Source organism: Triturus cristatus, chromosome 9, assembly GCF_964204655.1.
Source record: "Triturus cristatus chromosome 9, aTriCri1.1, whole genome shotgun sequence".
Classification (NCBI taxonomy): Eukaryota; Metazoa; Chordata; class Amphibia; order Caudata; family Salamandridae; genus Triturus; species Triturus cristatus.
The window spans coordinates 1,010,101,813-1,010,117,920 of record NC_140592.1 but is presented as its reverse complement, the minus strand read 5'-3'; the positions used below and the strand labels follow the sequence as shown (position 1 = coordinate 1,010,117,920).

At 46.3% G+C, this 16,108-nt stretch overlaps 1 protein-coding gene across 4 annotated transcripts in view; it reads right to left on the bottom strand.

Moving 5' to 3' along the window:
• The window catches only part of NOXRED1 (NADP dependent oxidoreductase domain containing 1), a 153,933-nt gene that overhangs the window by 35,074 nt on the left and 102,751 nt on the right, over positions 1 to 16,108 (bottom strand). For all 4 annotated transcript variants that reach the window (XM_085628060.1, XM_085628061.1, XM_085628062.1 and 1 more), the window contains one exon: positions 12,618 to 12,798. In XM_085628060.1, coding sequence (XP_085484186.1) covers positions 12,618 to 12,798 — 181 coding nt within the window. The remainder of the gene's footprint in view (positions 1 to 12,617; positions 12,799 to 16,108) is intronic.

Below are 16,108 nucleotides of genomic sequence, written 5' to 3'. Positions count from 1 at the left end.
ATGGTGGGGCAGGCTAACTGGGCGACCCCGCTGTGGCACAACGGGAGACTGCCACAATTGACTAAACTGGTGGGTTTTCGGGGCTGGGATAACATAGGAATCTCGACTTATGGGGATGTCATGAGAGGCTCAACACTGAAATCATTTCAGGACCTCCAAAAAGAATTTGATATGCCTAGAACCCAGTTCTTTAGGTACCTCCAGCTTAGACATGCTATCTGCCCCAGTATCGCCGATATAGACGCCCACCGCTAATTCAGTCCAATCGAAGTGAAGTTGTTTATGGGGGATCTAGGGGAACATAAGACAGCCACAATTTATCAGTCTCTGGTGACGCACAGCCCCGCCACGCTGGGTACATTGAGAGAGGCGTGGACGTGGGACCTGGGTCAGCTAGATGGGGAGGATTGGACAGAGGCATTGACCTCCCCTCGTGAGGCGGTGATAGCCACTCGGCTGCGCCTGATACAGTTCAAGTACCTGCACCGAGTCTATTATACAAGGCAGAGGCTTTGGAAGGCTGGACTTGTGGAGTCACCGGAGTGCCTGCGATGTGGTCACCCGGAGGGCTCCTTTATACACACAATATGGCACTGTCCGGTACTCGCTGCCTTTTCAGAGGGGGTTAGGGTATGCTTAGCGGAGGTGCTGGACAGGGATATCCCTGTATCACCAAAATTAAGTATATTACACATTATGGAGGGAATTGGGGGAAACCTGTTTAAACATCACCTCTATTTGTTAGGACTCTCCTTAGCCAAGAGGGACATTGCAAAAATGAGGAAAGCAACAGCTGCACCAAAACTATTTACTTGGAAAAAGGGGCTACACTTTTGTTTGGGTATAATGCAACCAGTGTTCAAGGCTAGGGGGTGCCCGCAGAAACATGTGAAAATTTGGAAGAGATGGGCTGAATACCGGGGCTTATTATTGGAGCCAACGGATCAAAGGGGAAATGATGCGTTAGCGTGGATATCAGAGGATGCGGGACAGAGAGCTGTGTGAAGAGACACTATGTGGTTATGATGGGGTGGTTGGGTAGCTTAGGAGATTTAGGGCACGTGTCAGTTGCAGCACAATGGGGGGGGGAAGATTACAATGGGAAAAGGTTTTTGTTTTATACTTGTTTCATATACCAATATTGTAAACAAGAAGTCAATTTTAATACATTGTGGCTTGATATATGTCGACGACTCCCTGAGATAGGGAGCATCGTATGGTATGTAACAATTGACACAATAAAATATGTTTCTAAAAAAAAAAAATTGTAACTGTTGTTGGTTTTATTCAATTTGTTTAATTCTTGTACATATTTACATATTGTTACTCATAAAAGACAACATGTTTTGGAAATATATGTGTGTTATCTTACAAATCATGTATTTTTAAAAATATCAATGAAAGGTTTTTGTTAGATATGTTGTGTCCACATACATTTCGTTATTTACAATTTCTATGACAAATGTTTTTGTCCGTATCTTTTATATGCGGTTAGTTTAACCTCCGGTTTGCTATTAAAACTGAATTAACGTGTCGCACAGTGATGCATGTCTAAAAAGTGTGTCGCCAACATGAAAAGTTTGGAAAGCACTGCATTAGTTTATGCGAAGCCTTGGGTTACTGGTAAGAAAAAGCTCTGACTAAAGGATTCCGATTTTAAACTAAAAGCATAACCAGAAGATGGTTACATCTAGTATGAGACGGAATGCAGAGGGTCAAGCCAGAGCACATGTATGGGAATAGCCAGACTGCAGACAGCGCGAACACGAAGATTGGTACAGAAGGTACCAGACTGTAGAAGGATGAGTTAAACTGAACATAGGCACAGGAGGTACAATACTGTTTGGTGAGCTCACGGAATAAGCCCTTGTCAGGGACTCGTGCACGCCTGCTGAGGGCATCCATTCAGCAGAATCAGGTGTGTCTATCTTCAGCTTTAACTGCAGCAGTGTGAGGTCCCTCTCTTCGATGGCCATTCAGGAGTGTGGGGGGGGGGGGGGATTGGGTACCTGGGTACCTGGGGACACCATGCCTTCTACAGAGAAATAACTTCCTTTTTCCCAGCCCAAGATGTGGGGAATTATTTCCTTTGACTTCTTACACTGTTTAGGCATTTTGTTTCTATATAAACTCTCAAAGGTTGTCATCATGTATGTCACAACGCTCTTGGATGTTTCTGTTACGGTTTCTTGGTTGCCTTTTCCTCTGAGTACTATGTGCTGCTGTTGTTATGGGTGAATTTTGGCAGTTTTTTGTCGGCTTCATACTTTTTCCTACTGGCAGTTTCCTTAGAGGTCACATTTTAGCTTTGTGTCCCCTTCCCAGGCTTTCAAGATAGCTTCCAGATGCAATCGTACACGCTTTAAATCCGGAACCTCCAGACACAGACGGTTTTTCTTGTGTACAGCTCCTGAGACATACAGAATACTGGGTGTAGATTTTGGGATTAAACACAGAAGACATCAGTGTACAGAGGATGTAGCATGGGGCTAGACACAGTACATACCATACTGTACATAAAATGTGCAGCCAAGACACAGATACAAATGTTATCTATAGTAAAAGGTTTCAAGCAAGAATATCTTCCACAGAGCAATACGCCCTTAATTTGTGCCTGTACTCAGATGATCTCAGAGCCCAATTTTTCACATTTTTTAATGAATCATTATTGCTATATTTATGATTATTAGATGATTTTGGCGTGTTTCCAGCTCTCCCAGAAGGTGGCTGTCTTGAAGGAGCTGTTGATGATCTTTCGGAATTGGGGTGCGATGATGGAGCTTGCTTTGTTGTAGATGTGGTGGGGGCAGGGGTCGGAAGGAGAGCCGGAGTGGATGGTGTTCATTATTTTGTCTTCATCGTTGATGTGGTTCCAGGAGAGCGGGAGGTCAGTGTGTTTAGTGGGTGTTGAGTCGGGGGGGGGGGGGGGGGGTCAGCGTCTGTCGTCGGTGTCTGGGTGTCGAAGCTGTCGTGAATGTCAGCGATCTTGCGGTGGAAGAAGGTGGCCAGGGAGTTGCATAGTTCTTGCGATGGCAGGATGTCATTCGTGCTGGAGCTGGGGGAGGCGAGTTCTTTCACTATTTTGAAGAGCTCTTTGCTGTTGTGTGCATTGTTGTCGATGCGTTCCTTGAAGGAGGTCCTTTTGGCGGATCGGATGAGTTGGTGGTGCTTGCGTCTGGCGTTCTTGAGGACTGCGTGGTTGTCTGGTCTTGGCGCCACTGCTTCTCAAGTCTTCCACAGGTTTGCTTGGAAGTCTGGAGGTCGGCGTTGAACCAGATGGCTCTCGTGTCGGTTTCCTGATCGGGGCGAGGGTGTTGGCGCAGTCGTCGATCCATTGTCTGAAGTTGTGGGCAGCTGCGTTGGTGTCAGAGGGCTCGGATGGAGGGTCTCGGGCGAGGGTGGTGAGGAGCTGGTCTTTGGTGACTTTGTTCCAGCTGCAGTGTGGGATTTGTTGTGGTTGGATGTGTGCGGTGTGTTTCTCGAAGGAGAAGTGGATGCAGAGGTGGTCGGTCCAGTGGAGTTCGGTGGTGTGGCTGACGGTGATGTGGTTGCTGGCGGAGAAGATGGGGTCGAGCGTGTGTCCGGCGGAGTGGGTGGGTGTCGTGACGAGCTGTTTGAGTCCGAGGTTGGCTAGGTTGTCGATCAGGGTTGTGGAGTTGCTGTCGTTGGGGTTCTTGAGGTGGAAGCTCAGGTCTCCGAGGAGGGTGTAGTCTGTGGAGGCGAGGGCGTGCGTGCTGATGAGGTCGGCGATGGAGTAGCAAAACTGTGGCTTGGGTCCTGGGGGCCTGTGGACAAGGGTTCCTCTGAGGGTGGCGTTGTGATCGACGTGGATCTGGAAGTGTAGGTGTTCGGCCATGCTGAGGGAGTCTTCGATGTTGATTGTGATTATGATGGTGTTCCTGTGGACGATGGCGATTCCTCCTCATGGTTTGTTGTTTTGGTCCCTGCAGGTGATCTTGTAGCCGTCCGGGATGACTATGGCTATGTCGGGCGCCGAAGAGACGTTCATCCAGGTCTCCGTCAGGAAGGCAACGTCTGGGGAGGATGAATCGAGAAGGTCCCAGAGTTCGACGGCGTGCTTGTGGACTGAGCGGGTTTCGAGTAGTATGCATCTGAGACTGTTGTGGCCTGCTTTGGTGGGATGGGCAAGACGTGCCGGTGTGTGCTGGCTGGTGTAGCTGCAGTTTCGGCAGGTGAAGGGTCCGTGGGTGAGCTTCGGGTGACCTGGAAGCAGGTGGAGGGTTGGCCGGTGTTGAGTGCGTGGAGGGTGTTGGAGTCGTAGTGGTGTCGGGTGTCGTGGCACTGGGCGCGGTCCAGGCACGGACGGGCGCAGATGGGCTTGCCTTAAGCGCGCCAGCGGCGTGACCGCACAGCGGTCTGCATTAAGTAGGGGAGGGAGGCTCAGCTGGGAGGCGGGGAAGCGGACGCGGGTGGGGGGAGGGGCCGGGGCAGCAGTGGTAGGAACGGTGGGAACGGGGGAGAAGCGCGAGGGGGCGGCACACTAAAAAAAAGCAGTGACAACAGCGAACACAGTTACACAGTTAGCAAAATTTCACAATTTGATCACTTTGACCAATGACAAACAGCAAAAACGAAACAGAAGCTGGTGAGGAGAACGGGGCGCAGTTAGCAAAAACACAATTTGACCAAAGGAATCGGAAAAGAGAACCTCGGAGGCAGCAGCCTCGAACCCCCAGGGCAGGGTGCTCCGCAGGCCATGGCGACGAGCAGGAGTTGTGGGGAGAGTGCAGGCCTGTCCCCAGGCGCGCAACACCCATTGGACTCACAGGGCTTCAGCCCCCCCCCCCCGTCGTGTGTGGCAGCCCGGGATGAGACAGCTTCCCGGCGCGCACACAGCCGCACCCGAGCACTTCACAGGTCTTTAAAAGACCATTTGCATGTTAATGAGGCCTCACCCCTTCTAAGAGCCCCTGCAGCTCCACTCTGCCTATTGCTGAAAAGATTCTGCCCCCCCCCCCGAAATTTTTTCTTAGCCCCCCCCCAAAATTTGGCTCTAGTTGCGCCTCTGCCTGTACCCTGAGTCAAGGTCTTACCAGCGGTCCCCCACAGCAGTCTGCATTAAGTAGGGAAGGGGAGGGAGGCTCAGCTGGGAGGCGGGAAAGGGGGTGCGGGGTGGCCGGGGCAGGAAAAAAAATCAGTGACAACAGTGAACACAGTTACCAAAATATCACAATTTGACTACTTTGACCAATGACAAACAGCAAAAATGAAACAGAAGCTGGTGAGGAGAACGGGGCGCAGTTAGCAAAAAACACAATTTGACCAAAAGGAATCGGAAAAGAGAACCTCGGAGGCAGCAGCCTGCGAACCCCGGGCAGGGGGCTCCGCAGGCAGCGGCGACGAGCAGCAGCTGTGGGGAGAGTGCAGGCCTGTGACCGGAGTCAAGGTCTTACTCTGCAGGAGGTCAGGGTGAGCGTGTGCTGAGCTCTTTATGCTTGACACGTCTAGTGAAGGGTCAGAGAACTGTGAGGCAGGAGTTCCTCGCTGAGCTCCCAAGTCAGAAGGGAGTGGCCAGCCAAACCAAAACCGGACTGAGCATCTGTAAGTCTCTGAGCCAATTCCGCACTGCTGGGCCCTACCGTGGCACACTTTTAGCATGGTGCCTGAGGGCGTGTTGCCCAACAACCTCCAGACACTGAGGAGTCTGATGCTTTGAGCCCCACCTACGCCTGAGCCCCACCTACGCCAGAGCCGTGAGCGCTACCCAAGCCTCACTCCTGGTGGGTGGGTGCCGGTGTGAACGCCTGGCCCCTCCCAGGAGCCAGCCGTGCAGGGCCGGACTGGGAACCAAAACCGGCCCTGGCAAAGTGCTCGGGGTTGGGGGCGCTGCCGAGCTCTTTGCAAGGGCTGGTTTTTGGCCGATTTCGTTACAGGGCGATTTTGCAGCTATGCTGCAAAAACGTCCCTGTAACAAAAACGGGCACCAGGGGCCCAAAACCGGCCCCCACCCATGCGGGCCCACTGGGGGATTGCCCGGTGCCCACTAGGGCCAGTCCGGCCATGCAGCCGTGACTTCAGCCACCAGTGGGACTCGAGTACCGAGCGGCGCAGGACTAGGGTATGTCTCAGTGTGCTGTTTCACAACCAGAACGTTCTCAGAAGATTTACTGCGCTCCTCACAGCTTGATGAATTTGTCTCCCGGCAGAGCTCGGCAAAGACGTTGTTAGTCCTGCACTGGAGTCCCCCCCTTGCCGCAAAGGGCATTGCACCCGAGTGTGGAGAGACACCGGTGGCACCCAAAAGTTACCAAGCGTGGCAGTAGCACCTTGAAATGGCGGCAGCTGCCCTTTGACCATCTTTTCATGCAGGGCCTCCCCGCTTAAACCTGAAGATTGGGCCTCCCCCGGTAACCCACACTTCAGGAGCTCTTGCTTAACGTAGCAGGATGGAGTTAAACCTCTATGGAGGCCCCCTCTTAATGCTTGGAGAAAAGCCCTTTAGGTACCATGTTACCAACAATAGGCATGCGGGGGCCTCTGAGTCTTCACCTGGGCTGTTCTTTACCCTAATCCTGATAAAGGCACGCAGGAGTTCCAGTGGACTGGGTGTTCCCGTGTAAATTACAATATAAAGTGGTTATGGTTTTCTGATGACATATGGTGATTTATGTCCAGCAATGATTTATGGTGATACCTGGTGACCGGTGTTTCCCTTCCTAACCTAACTGCTACATTTTATATCCTGATGTAATATAGTGGGATGGTATGATATGAACATTGATGGTGTTTTCCATGAGGGTTTTATGACATGCAGGGCTCGAGTCGGGGTACCACGCGGGTGGACGGCGTCCCCCCACTTATTTTAGGGGGTGGACGCCGGCCCCCCTGCCCAAAAGATCTAGCCGGTACCCGAGTCTGCACCTGCAGCGTATGATAGCCTTTCAAATGCACCCGAGGCTCAGACTAATCTCCCCTGCCACCTCGTGCCCTCCCCTTGCCAGCCTTTCTCAGAGCACAGACGGGGCGCCAAGGCTTCAAGGAGTTGCGCAGTCAACACGCCGAGCATGTCACTTCCAGGGACCCCGTCAGATGCCCGTAGTGCCTACGGCCCGAGTCTGTAATAACCGTGTAATCTGAGGAATGGGTTCTGTGTATTAGTGTGTTCTTGTGTTTTGAGTGACTGCCACTTATTGAAGTATTATACCTCTACTTGTATCTTGTATGTATTCACCACATTTTAGACGGAGGCCGGCAAATTTCGTGACGTCACTTCTTGTCGTGACATCACTTCCGGTGACACCACCTAACTTGGAGCGTCCCCCCACTTCTTTTTTTAGGACTTGTCCCTGATGACATGTGCAACGTATAACTATTTACTGTAGCACAATAAACATGGGGTTATGGGAACTGTCTAGTTGGCAAAGTGATTGATGTGATTGTGGTCAATGTGTTTTATATATAATACAGGTGATATTTTTTATAGAACACTGTGTAGAGTCTCTTTTTGTGGTGTATTTTGTGTGTCACTGGTGTGTGTGTGTGTGTGTGTTGCACAAACGCTTTGCACATTGCCTCTGGGATAAGCCTGAAGTCTCTGCCAAGCTACCAAGGGTGTGAGCAGGGGTTATCTTGGGTGTGTAACTCCCTTATCCTGACTAGAGTGGTGGGTTCTGCCTGGCTAAGGTGCACACCCTAGCCAACCAGAAAACCCATTCCTAACAGGGTGCATGAATATATGTATATTCACTAGCAGAATGTGTGCTTGTAAGTGACACAATACAGAAAGGATACAGTACTGAGCAGTGCGGGCAGAGTGAATGTATGTGCAGAATGGATGTGTGCCTAGGGTGGCATAATCCATGGCAGTAACTGGTTTGTGTGTGTACTCGGTGCATACATTGACAGTAAGTTTGCCTGTAATGGTACATTATATGGAGGACTCTGAGTTCCATTTTGGGAAGCCCAGGTCTTCCCGGTGAAGGCGTGAGAATTGGAGGATCCAACTCATATCAACTGCACACTCAGATCTTCTGCAGATGGTTCCCATCACCATGAAAAATAATACTTATGGGCTTATTTATATAAACATAATGGGGGGTGAACCAGTAAGGCCTACTCAAGGGGGAGGGATCAATACAAAATCTATACGGAGGCCCACATGGCAATTGATAAATATTAATCGAACAAACACAACACACACATTAATCTAGTGTGTTTGAGTATTTATCTCATTTCTTATTTCATAAACTTATTTTCAATATATTTTACAGTTTTTTGATAATCTTATATTTCTGGATCAGATAACACAGATACATAAAACAATTAACACAATTAACATAAATCTAAAGATAAAAAATGGCACAAAACATTTTTTTACAAAGACATTTTGAGGATCCAGAATTGGAAGTGTGTGCCCGGAAGATTCCATGTCCATCATGGAACCGTATCGGCACTGCTAGTAATGGCGTGAGGACCGGTTTGAGCAATGAATGTAGGATTACACGTATATCCAGCCCAGGATTGAATCCTGAATTGGGAGCCTTGAACAAAAGGAAGATCGGAAATAATTAGGGGGAGCGGCAGCCAAAAAAGTTAAAAATCTAGGTTTCCCTTTGGTTGCTGAATAAGAAAATGTTTGAAATTACAAAAGGGTTTTTCCTTCGTTTCAAATTCAGAACCGAAGCTACCACCTCGGGTTCCCTGATGCAGAGGTGGCAACAGGGCGGCCTCACATGCGATCCAAGGAACTGTACCATTTACTGAGATCGTGTAATACATCCCATTCTTTTTAATTGATATAGATACCGGGTTGTGCATACACCTAGCACAAACACGTGGTTTCCTCCTCGAGTTGCACTGGACATAGAGAGAGTGTTTTATATTCACAGTTTTATATTCACAAATGATCCAAGTTCGCCATTTTACATAATATGAAAGGCACAATATCACCATGATAGAGGACTTGATGTGCCTAATAAAAAAACATTCAAGTATATAATTGTAAATACATGTTGTTTTCTTTTTGTATCCATATTGAATGAGTGATATAGTGCCCTGATGATGACCGCGTAAAAAACTTTACATACACCCCATAGTTTTTTTAGGTCGAAACGCGTTGGCAGTTTCTTGGGGAAGAAAAGAGAACCTTCTCTGCGTACAACTATATATTTCAGTTATGAAACCTGAAAAACTTGACCCATGCAAAAGGAAGGAATGTGGATTGTTTAGGTAGAGAAATGATCGCAAAAATGCCCTTGAAACCCCATGTGAGAATATGGGGTAATACCTTGATTGTTGAGAGTATATATGTGGACTCTATATCTATAACTCACTGATATCGACACGTTCTGGATCTTCAAAATGTCTTTAAAAAAAGTTTTTTTGGGTCATTTTTGTATCTTTTGATTTATGTCAATTGTGTTAATTGTTTTATGTATCTGTGTCATCTGTACCAGAAAGATAAGATCATCAATATAATTGAAAATAAGTTAATGAAATAGGAAATTAGATAAATACTCGAACACAATAGATTAATGTGTATGTTATGTTCTTTCGATTCATATTTATTAATGGCCATGTGGGGCTCAGTATAGATTTTGAATTATGGCCTCATTTATAGCCTAGTTGGTGGCTTGCCAGCCCGCCACATCTGCCGGGACTATGGCCTCCATTCACTTGGTGGAAGACCGGCCATATTTAGACATCCTTACAAGGCAAGGATGGAGATTTATGCCTTCAATAGAGCTGCAGCACTGAAGGCACTCATTATTTACCGTGTGGACACCATGTTTGATGAGCCTGGTCATCAAAATATTTTGTTTTCTGAAAAACAAATCCTAAACTTGGGAGTGATGTATAAAGAAAATCAGAATGGCCCAACATGCAGGGAGCTTTCTCCCTGTGCATGAGAACTTGTGTGTGTCTTCCCATGCTCGGTCCTGGATAGGGGAAACGAGTGGCAGTCGCTTCATTTCAAATAGGGTGGGGCAGCCTTCACTGTGACCTAGTGGCAAAGTGGAGGACTGGCTGTCAGGTCAGAGGTTCACACCAGTGGCCCAGCTGAGTCACCACTGGGGTAAAGCTAGTGCCTTCCCCAACTCTAAATAGAGAGCTGAGAAGCCATGTGTTTGGCAAGACTGGAGCACTGCTGATTGGCGGCGATATTACTGCGCCTGCTAACATAAATGACCCCATAAATCTTTCACTGTCATGATTAACTGCAAAACCACAGCGCAGATGTATTCTAACTACTTGTTGGAATTTTGAGAAAGCACATGATATTAAAAGTAAGAAAGTTAAAATGTGCTGTTATGGCTTATCTAAATTGTTGACTGTTTCATTGAGTAGAATATCAGTATTGAATCCTTTATTATGTAGCAGAGCTACACATCAACAGACTCAATTTGTCCTTTACCTGGCAGTACATTATTTGTAGCTTCTGGCATGCTGGAGAGTACCAAGGTGTGCATGAAGATAACACTATTTATAACTTGAATGTCGCCAAAGCAGTTGCTTAGAGGTTGATTAAGAGGATGCCCTTTCTGGTACAGGAGTTGGTTAGATGCATGATAGCAGAAAAGGAAGTGTTCATAATTCGAGGATGCCCCAAGAAGTGGGATAAGAAATGGAAAGCGTGGAATGGGTACCGGGGGAACCTATGTACATCCCCGGTGGTGGACTTGGCACTGAGGAAAAACGAACTCAGAGAAGCGTTGAAATTGTAAACGCAATTTATTATACTTTACCTATGAAAAAGTGTTATATGGTGCTGCTGGCACACATGTTGCTCTGTCTGTGATTATGGCAAAATCAATAAAAATGTTATTTAAAAAAAAAAAAAAGAGGATGCCCTTTCACAAACTATTTAGGGCTCCCTGAGGCTGCGAGCTTCAAACTTGAAGTAGAAAAACATGTTTTCAACTTAACTCAAGCCAACACTACAGCAACTTTGATGAAAAGGGACAAGGTCAGCCCTGTAGGAAGCCTGAAGCCTTCCTGTCTCTGTTTAAACAGGATGATCCACTCCCAACTTAACCCAAGCTTTCATCACCAAGGGAACGAGAAAGGGTTACAGAAATTGGATGAATGTATAAAGATGACACTACTAAGCCCTTTGAACAATAAAAAGCTGACTTCAGCCTAGCTGAAAAAGAACAGTTCTATTATTGCCAAGTTTGACATTGAGTATTCAATCTGACCGTAACAAAAATGGAGAATAGACCTTTGATAAAGTTATTTATTTTAGGGTAAAGATAATGCCAAGTGCCTAATTTCTAATCTCTATATTTTGCCACTGCAAATAAATGGGGTAATAGTAGAGCTAGCCAAACAAGCTGGGAGCAAGAGTTTGCTAGTGAACTCAGCAACAATAGATAACCTTATGTGGGCCAGTGGGACAGGAAAGGTGGTGCACTGCCAGTTGCTATTACAGTGGTGCTACATATACCACAAATGGGACTGAGCTAACTATGACCGCTGCTGCAGTGTTGTGGGGGAGACGGCACATTGGTGCATACTGTCAGGCTTGTCAGAAGTTTTGTGGGGCTCAGGTCCCAACTGGAATGAATGGCCCTTCAAGGTTGTATGGTAACACCTGACAATGGCTGAGGTTACTTGCCTTATTGTGAATATACAACCTTTAGCAGGGGCACCAGAAGACCCTAAAGAGAGCAGTGCCTAGAGCAAATAGCCTTGTCTGCTCCTCCTTTGTGAAGGCCCGGCATATTGTCTTTAGATCCACTAAACTACATAAGTACCGGTAAGATATTCTTTTGATGGTCAACAAAAGATATTTTGTTGCTCTCCCTCACATTCCATACATGACCCTGCTGGTAAGCCCAGTTTCCGGGCACTTTTGGCAGCTCTCTAGGAAGGGCTGATAGATCGCATAAGTACTCCTGGGAACCTAACAGACAACAGCCTCTCCCAGGGGAAAAGAGGTGATACCATCCACAACTGAATGGCTCATTCGACACTGGAATCATTTAGCTATGGATACATTTGCTTTGTCTATTGACAATTTTAGGTCTAGACTTCAAATCAGACAGGGGCCAGGTGCTAGTCTTCCGGTCCAAAGAATTTTGAAAACGTACTAGTCTGCTCTACTTGAGGGTCCCAAGAATTATAAGCAAACTTTTTACCATTTTACAAAGTGAAGAGCAGAAGTAAAGTGTAACCATGGCATTGCATTTAAAGTAGAGCACTTGCGCTCTTCGGGGTAGAGTAACATAAAATCAAGGAATATTAGATCTCAGTTGGAGGCAGTCTCCAACAAAGAACAGGGGGAGCTACTAGATGGGGAGAGTGTTTGTGGAGATTGAGGGCATAAGTCAAAACAGAAAGGTGCCAGAATGGGAGGGATGGGTCTTACTTGCTTGATTCCCAAGATTTGGAGTATTGTGCAGGTATGAACACATGTTGAAAATTCACTTAACAGATTTAACCTAATACTGTAGCTGCTGAGGCACCAACAAATGGCAGCTTTCAAACTGATGGCAGCTTTCAAACTGTAAAGCTTTATCAAACGAGTCCAGATGAATCGCTGTGTTTAATATGTTATTGAATCATTTTAATTCTGGTGAGTTGGCTAACCCTATTTAATGGAGCAATTAAAGAGGAAGAGATGGGTAGACATGAAGCTGTAGAGAGGTTGTTACCTGGGGATGGGTACAGCAGAGACCAGGCTGTAGACTATACAGGATTCTGGGAGGTTTGTGCGTAATTCTGAACAGATGCTGGGCAAATGGGATGGCAGGCAACACAGGAAGATGACGTCAGCCCAGGCAACTACACGCCGATTGTTGTAGAAACAATCCATCCCTAATTCTTGCAGATCCTCTGGAAAAGAGAAGACAGAATGGTGATATTGAGTGAGTAGACAGAGACCGCAGAGAAAGAAAGAGCAGATACAAACAGTGCTTAAGCGTGATCTTGAATGGCACTCATCAAAATGATGCCATCAGTGCAGTGTAGTTTTTAGCCATGGTTGTCATATAGAACACAAGGTTTACACAGCCAACCACAGAAGTTTATCAATCTGATAGTATTTGGAGCCCTTATTGGCCCTGAGGCATATGCATGTGTGTGTGTGTGTGTGTGTTTTTTGCTTGGCAACATGCATTGAAAGTTCAGATAACCACACATTATTCTGTGTCTCTTGACATTCTAATGCTGCAGAATCATCACATATGTACCATAATGCCCACACCACCAAAACTACACATCCCATTATATCCACAAGGTAAACATCGTTAACCATGAAAACTTTTCCCCAAAGGGAATTACAACACAGTCGTTACAACAACCGCGTTGTAACCACGCATACCATTACTCCGCAAGTCGGAACAACAACTTGCGGAGGGGGCAGAAGGTGTTGGACTTGAAATCCAACACCTTTCCTACTGTCTGCACAGACTGGAGTTGAAATAGTAATTTATACTATTCCAACATCCAGCACCCCCCCCCTCCGCAAGTCGTTGTTACGACTTGCGGGGTAATGGAATACATGGTTACAATGCGGTCATTGTAACCACCAAGTTGTAATTCCCTGCGGGGAAAAAGGATGCGTAAAAAAGCGGTATATTCTATCCACAATAGCAAACAGACAAAACTAAACTTTAATTTCAGATGCACATACATATGAAATGTGTTGTGAGGAGCATAGGCTTTCTGTGCGAGTACGGCTTTGTCATTGTTTGTTCAATGCTTCTAGCAGCATTACAAATAGGATGGTTTCAGGAGGACATTTCCCAACCATTGTGATAAGTTGCTGCATAATACAGAAAAGTAAGCCTGCTTATTCAAAATTGTGTTTCAGATTGCCTTCTAATTACAACAAGAAAGTAAAGAATGTCTTATCAGATTTCATGGATGGAGAATCTTCCACATTGCAATTTAATACATTGAGGGCTTATTCACAAAGGTAAACTCAGATGTGAGTAAATCTACATGTGTACATTTACTATTACACTTATGAGTAACTTTACTACTTTTGGCTAGTCACAATTTCTAAGTGTAAACTTAATCAAAAATGTAGACCTACATGTCTCCAGCCCTGAAACAAAGGGCGAAGACAGTAAAAGCATCAAATATGACTGCAAAGTTACTACTAGTACTAACTTTACAACCGTATTAAATGTTTTGCACACTTGGCAGACACTTTCGCTAACAGGGTGGAGATTTCCATATGGTAAAGTATTAGGTAATTAATAAAACTTAACTAAAGTTTAAAAAAGGTGTTATATATATATATATATATATATTGTGACCAAGACCACGGACATGGTCAAAACGCGTTGTCCTGGCTGCCAGGAATAAACTTCACCTGCTGAATCAACCTTGTGGGCTTGTGTGATATCCTTTTCGCCGGATTTCTCTTGTGGGAATATCTATATATGTAGACGGAAAAGATTTGGTGTGAGGAATTTCCCACTCCAATCGTTCTGGGGATGTGAGCTTTTGTTCAGGATAAAGGTTTAGCCAGCATCAGCTGGCGACGAAACATTGGTGTCTAAATGTCCACACAAATTGAAATTAAGATGCAAAGTACGGGAAATGACTGAGCAATGGATCACTGTTGCCTAAATAACAAGAACTGTTTCTAATTAACCAACATTCACTTGCCTTTCCCGGTGCATTTTGGATGATGTAGGACTATGAGTCATGTGACACCGATTCACCTATAATAATGCACGCAGATATGCACTTGTGTTTGAGCTTTCTCTCCGTGATCAAGGCTAACCCCGAAACATGTTGGACTGAGAAAGCATGTTGCTGCATTTCCTGAAATAATGGCGCTTATCTCCAGAAACGGGCCTCTCTCTCTGTGTTTCATGTGGTGAAATTGACGGGCGTCTCCGTGCCCGCCTTCAGAGGCCGCCCTGCAGGGTCTGTGGCTCCTAACTCGGAGGCGTTGTGTGGATATGAATTATGGAGCATGACCCACGCGCTGCCATTCAACCTATTAAGGTAAATGCAAACACAGCAAATGTAACGGCGGCGACGGAAGGGATTTGGTGTGAGGAATTCCCCACTCCAATCGTTCTGGGGATGTGAGCTTTTGTTCAGGATAAAGGTTTATCCAGCATCAGCTGGCGACGAAACATTGGTGTCTAAATGTCCACACAAATTGAAATTAAGATGCAAAGTACGGGAAATGACTTTGAGCAATGGATCACTGTTGCCTAAATAACAAGAACTGTTTCTAATTAACCAACATTCACTTGCCTTTCCCGGTGCATTTTGGATGATGTAGGACTATGAGTCATGTGACACCGATTCACCTATAATAATGCACGCAGATATGCACTTGTGTTTGAGCTTTCTCTCCGTGATCAAGGCTAACCCCGAAACATGTTGGACTGAGAAAGCATGTTGCTGCATTTCCTGAAATAAAGGCGCTTATCTCCAGAAACGGGCTTCTCTCTCTGTGTTTCATGTGGTGAAATTGATGGGCGTCTCCGTGCCCGCCTTCAGAGGCCGCCCGGCAGGGTCAGTGGCTCCTAACTCGGAGGTGTTGTGTGGATATGAATTATGGAGCATGACCCACGCGCTGCCATTCAACCTATTAAGGTAAATGCAAACACAGCAAATGTAACTGCGGCGTCGGAAGGGACTTGGTGTGAGGAATTCCCCACTCCAATCGTTCTGGGGATGTGAGCTTTTGTTCAGGATAAAGGTTTATCCAGCATCAGCTGGCGACGAAACATTGGTGTCTAAATGTCCACACAAATTGAAATTAATATGCAAAGTACGGGAAATGAGTTTGAGCAATGGATCACTGCTGCCTAAATAACAAGAACTGTTTCTAATTAACCAACATTCACTTGCCATTCCCGGTGCATTTTGGATGATGTAGGACTATGAGTCATGTGACACCGATTCACCTATAATAATGCACGCAGATATGCACTTGTGTTTGAGCTTTCTCTCCGTGATCAAGGCTAACCCCGAAACATGTTGGACTGAGAAAGCATGTTGCTGCATTTCCTGAAATAAAGGCGCTTATCTCCAGAAACGGGCCTCTCTCTCTGTGTTTCATGTGGTGAAATTGACGGGCGTCTCCATGCCCACCTTCAGAGGCCGCCCTGCAGGGTCGGTGGCTCCTAACTCGGAGGTGTTGTGTGGATATGAATTATGGAGCATTACC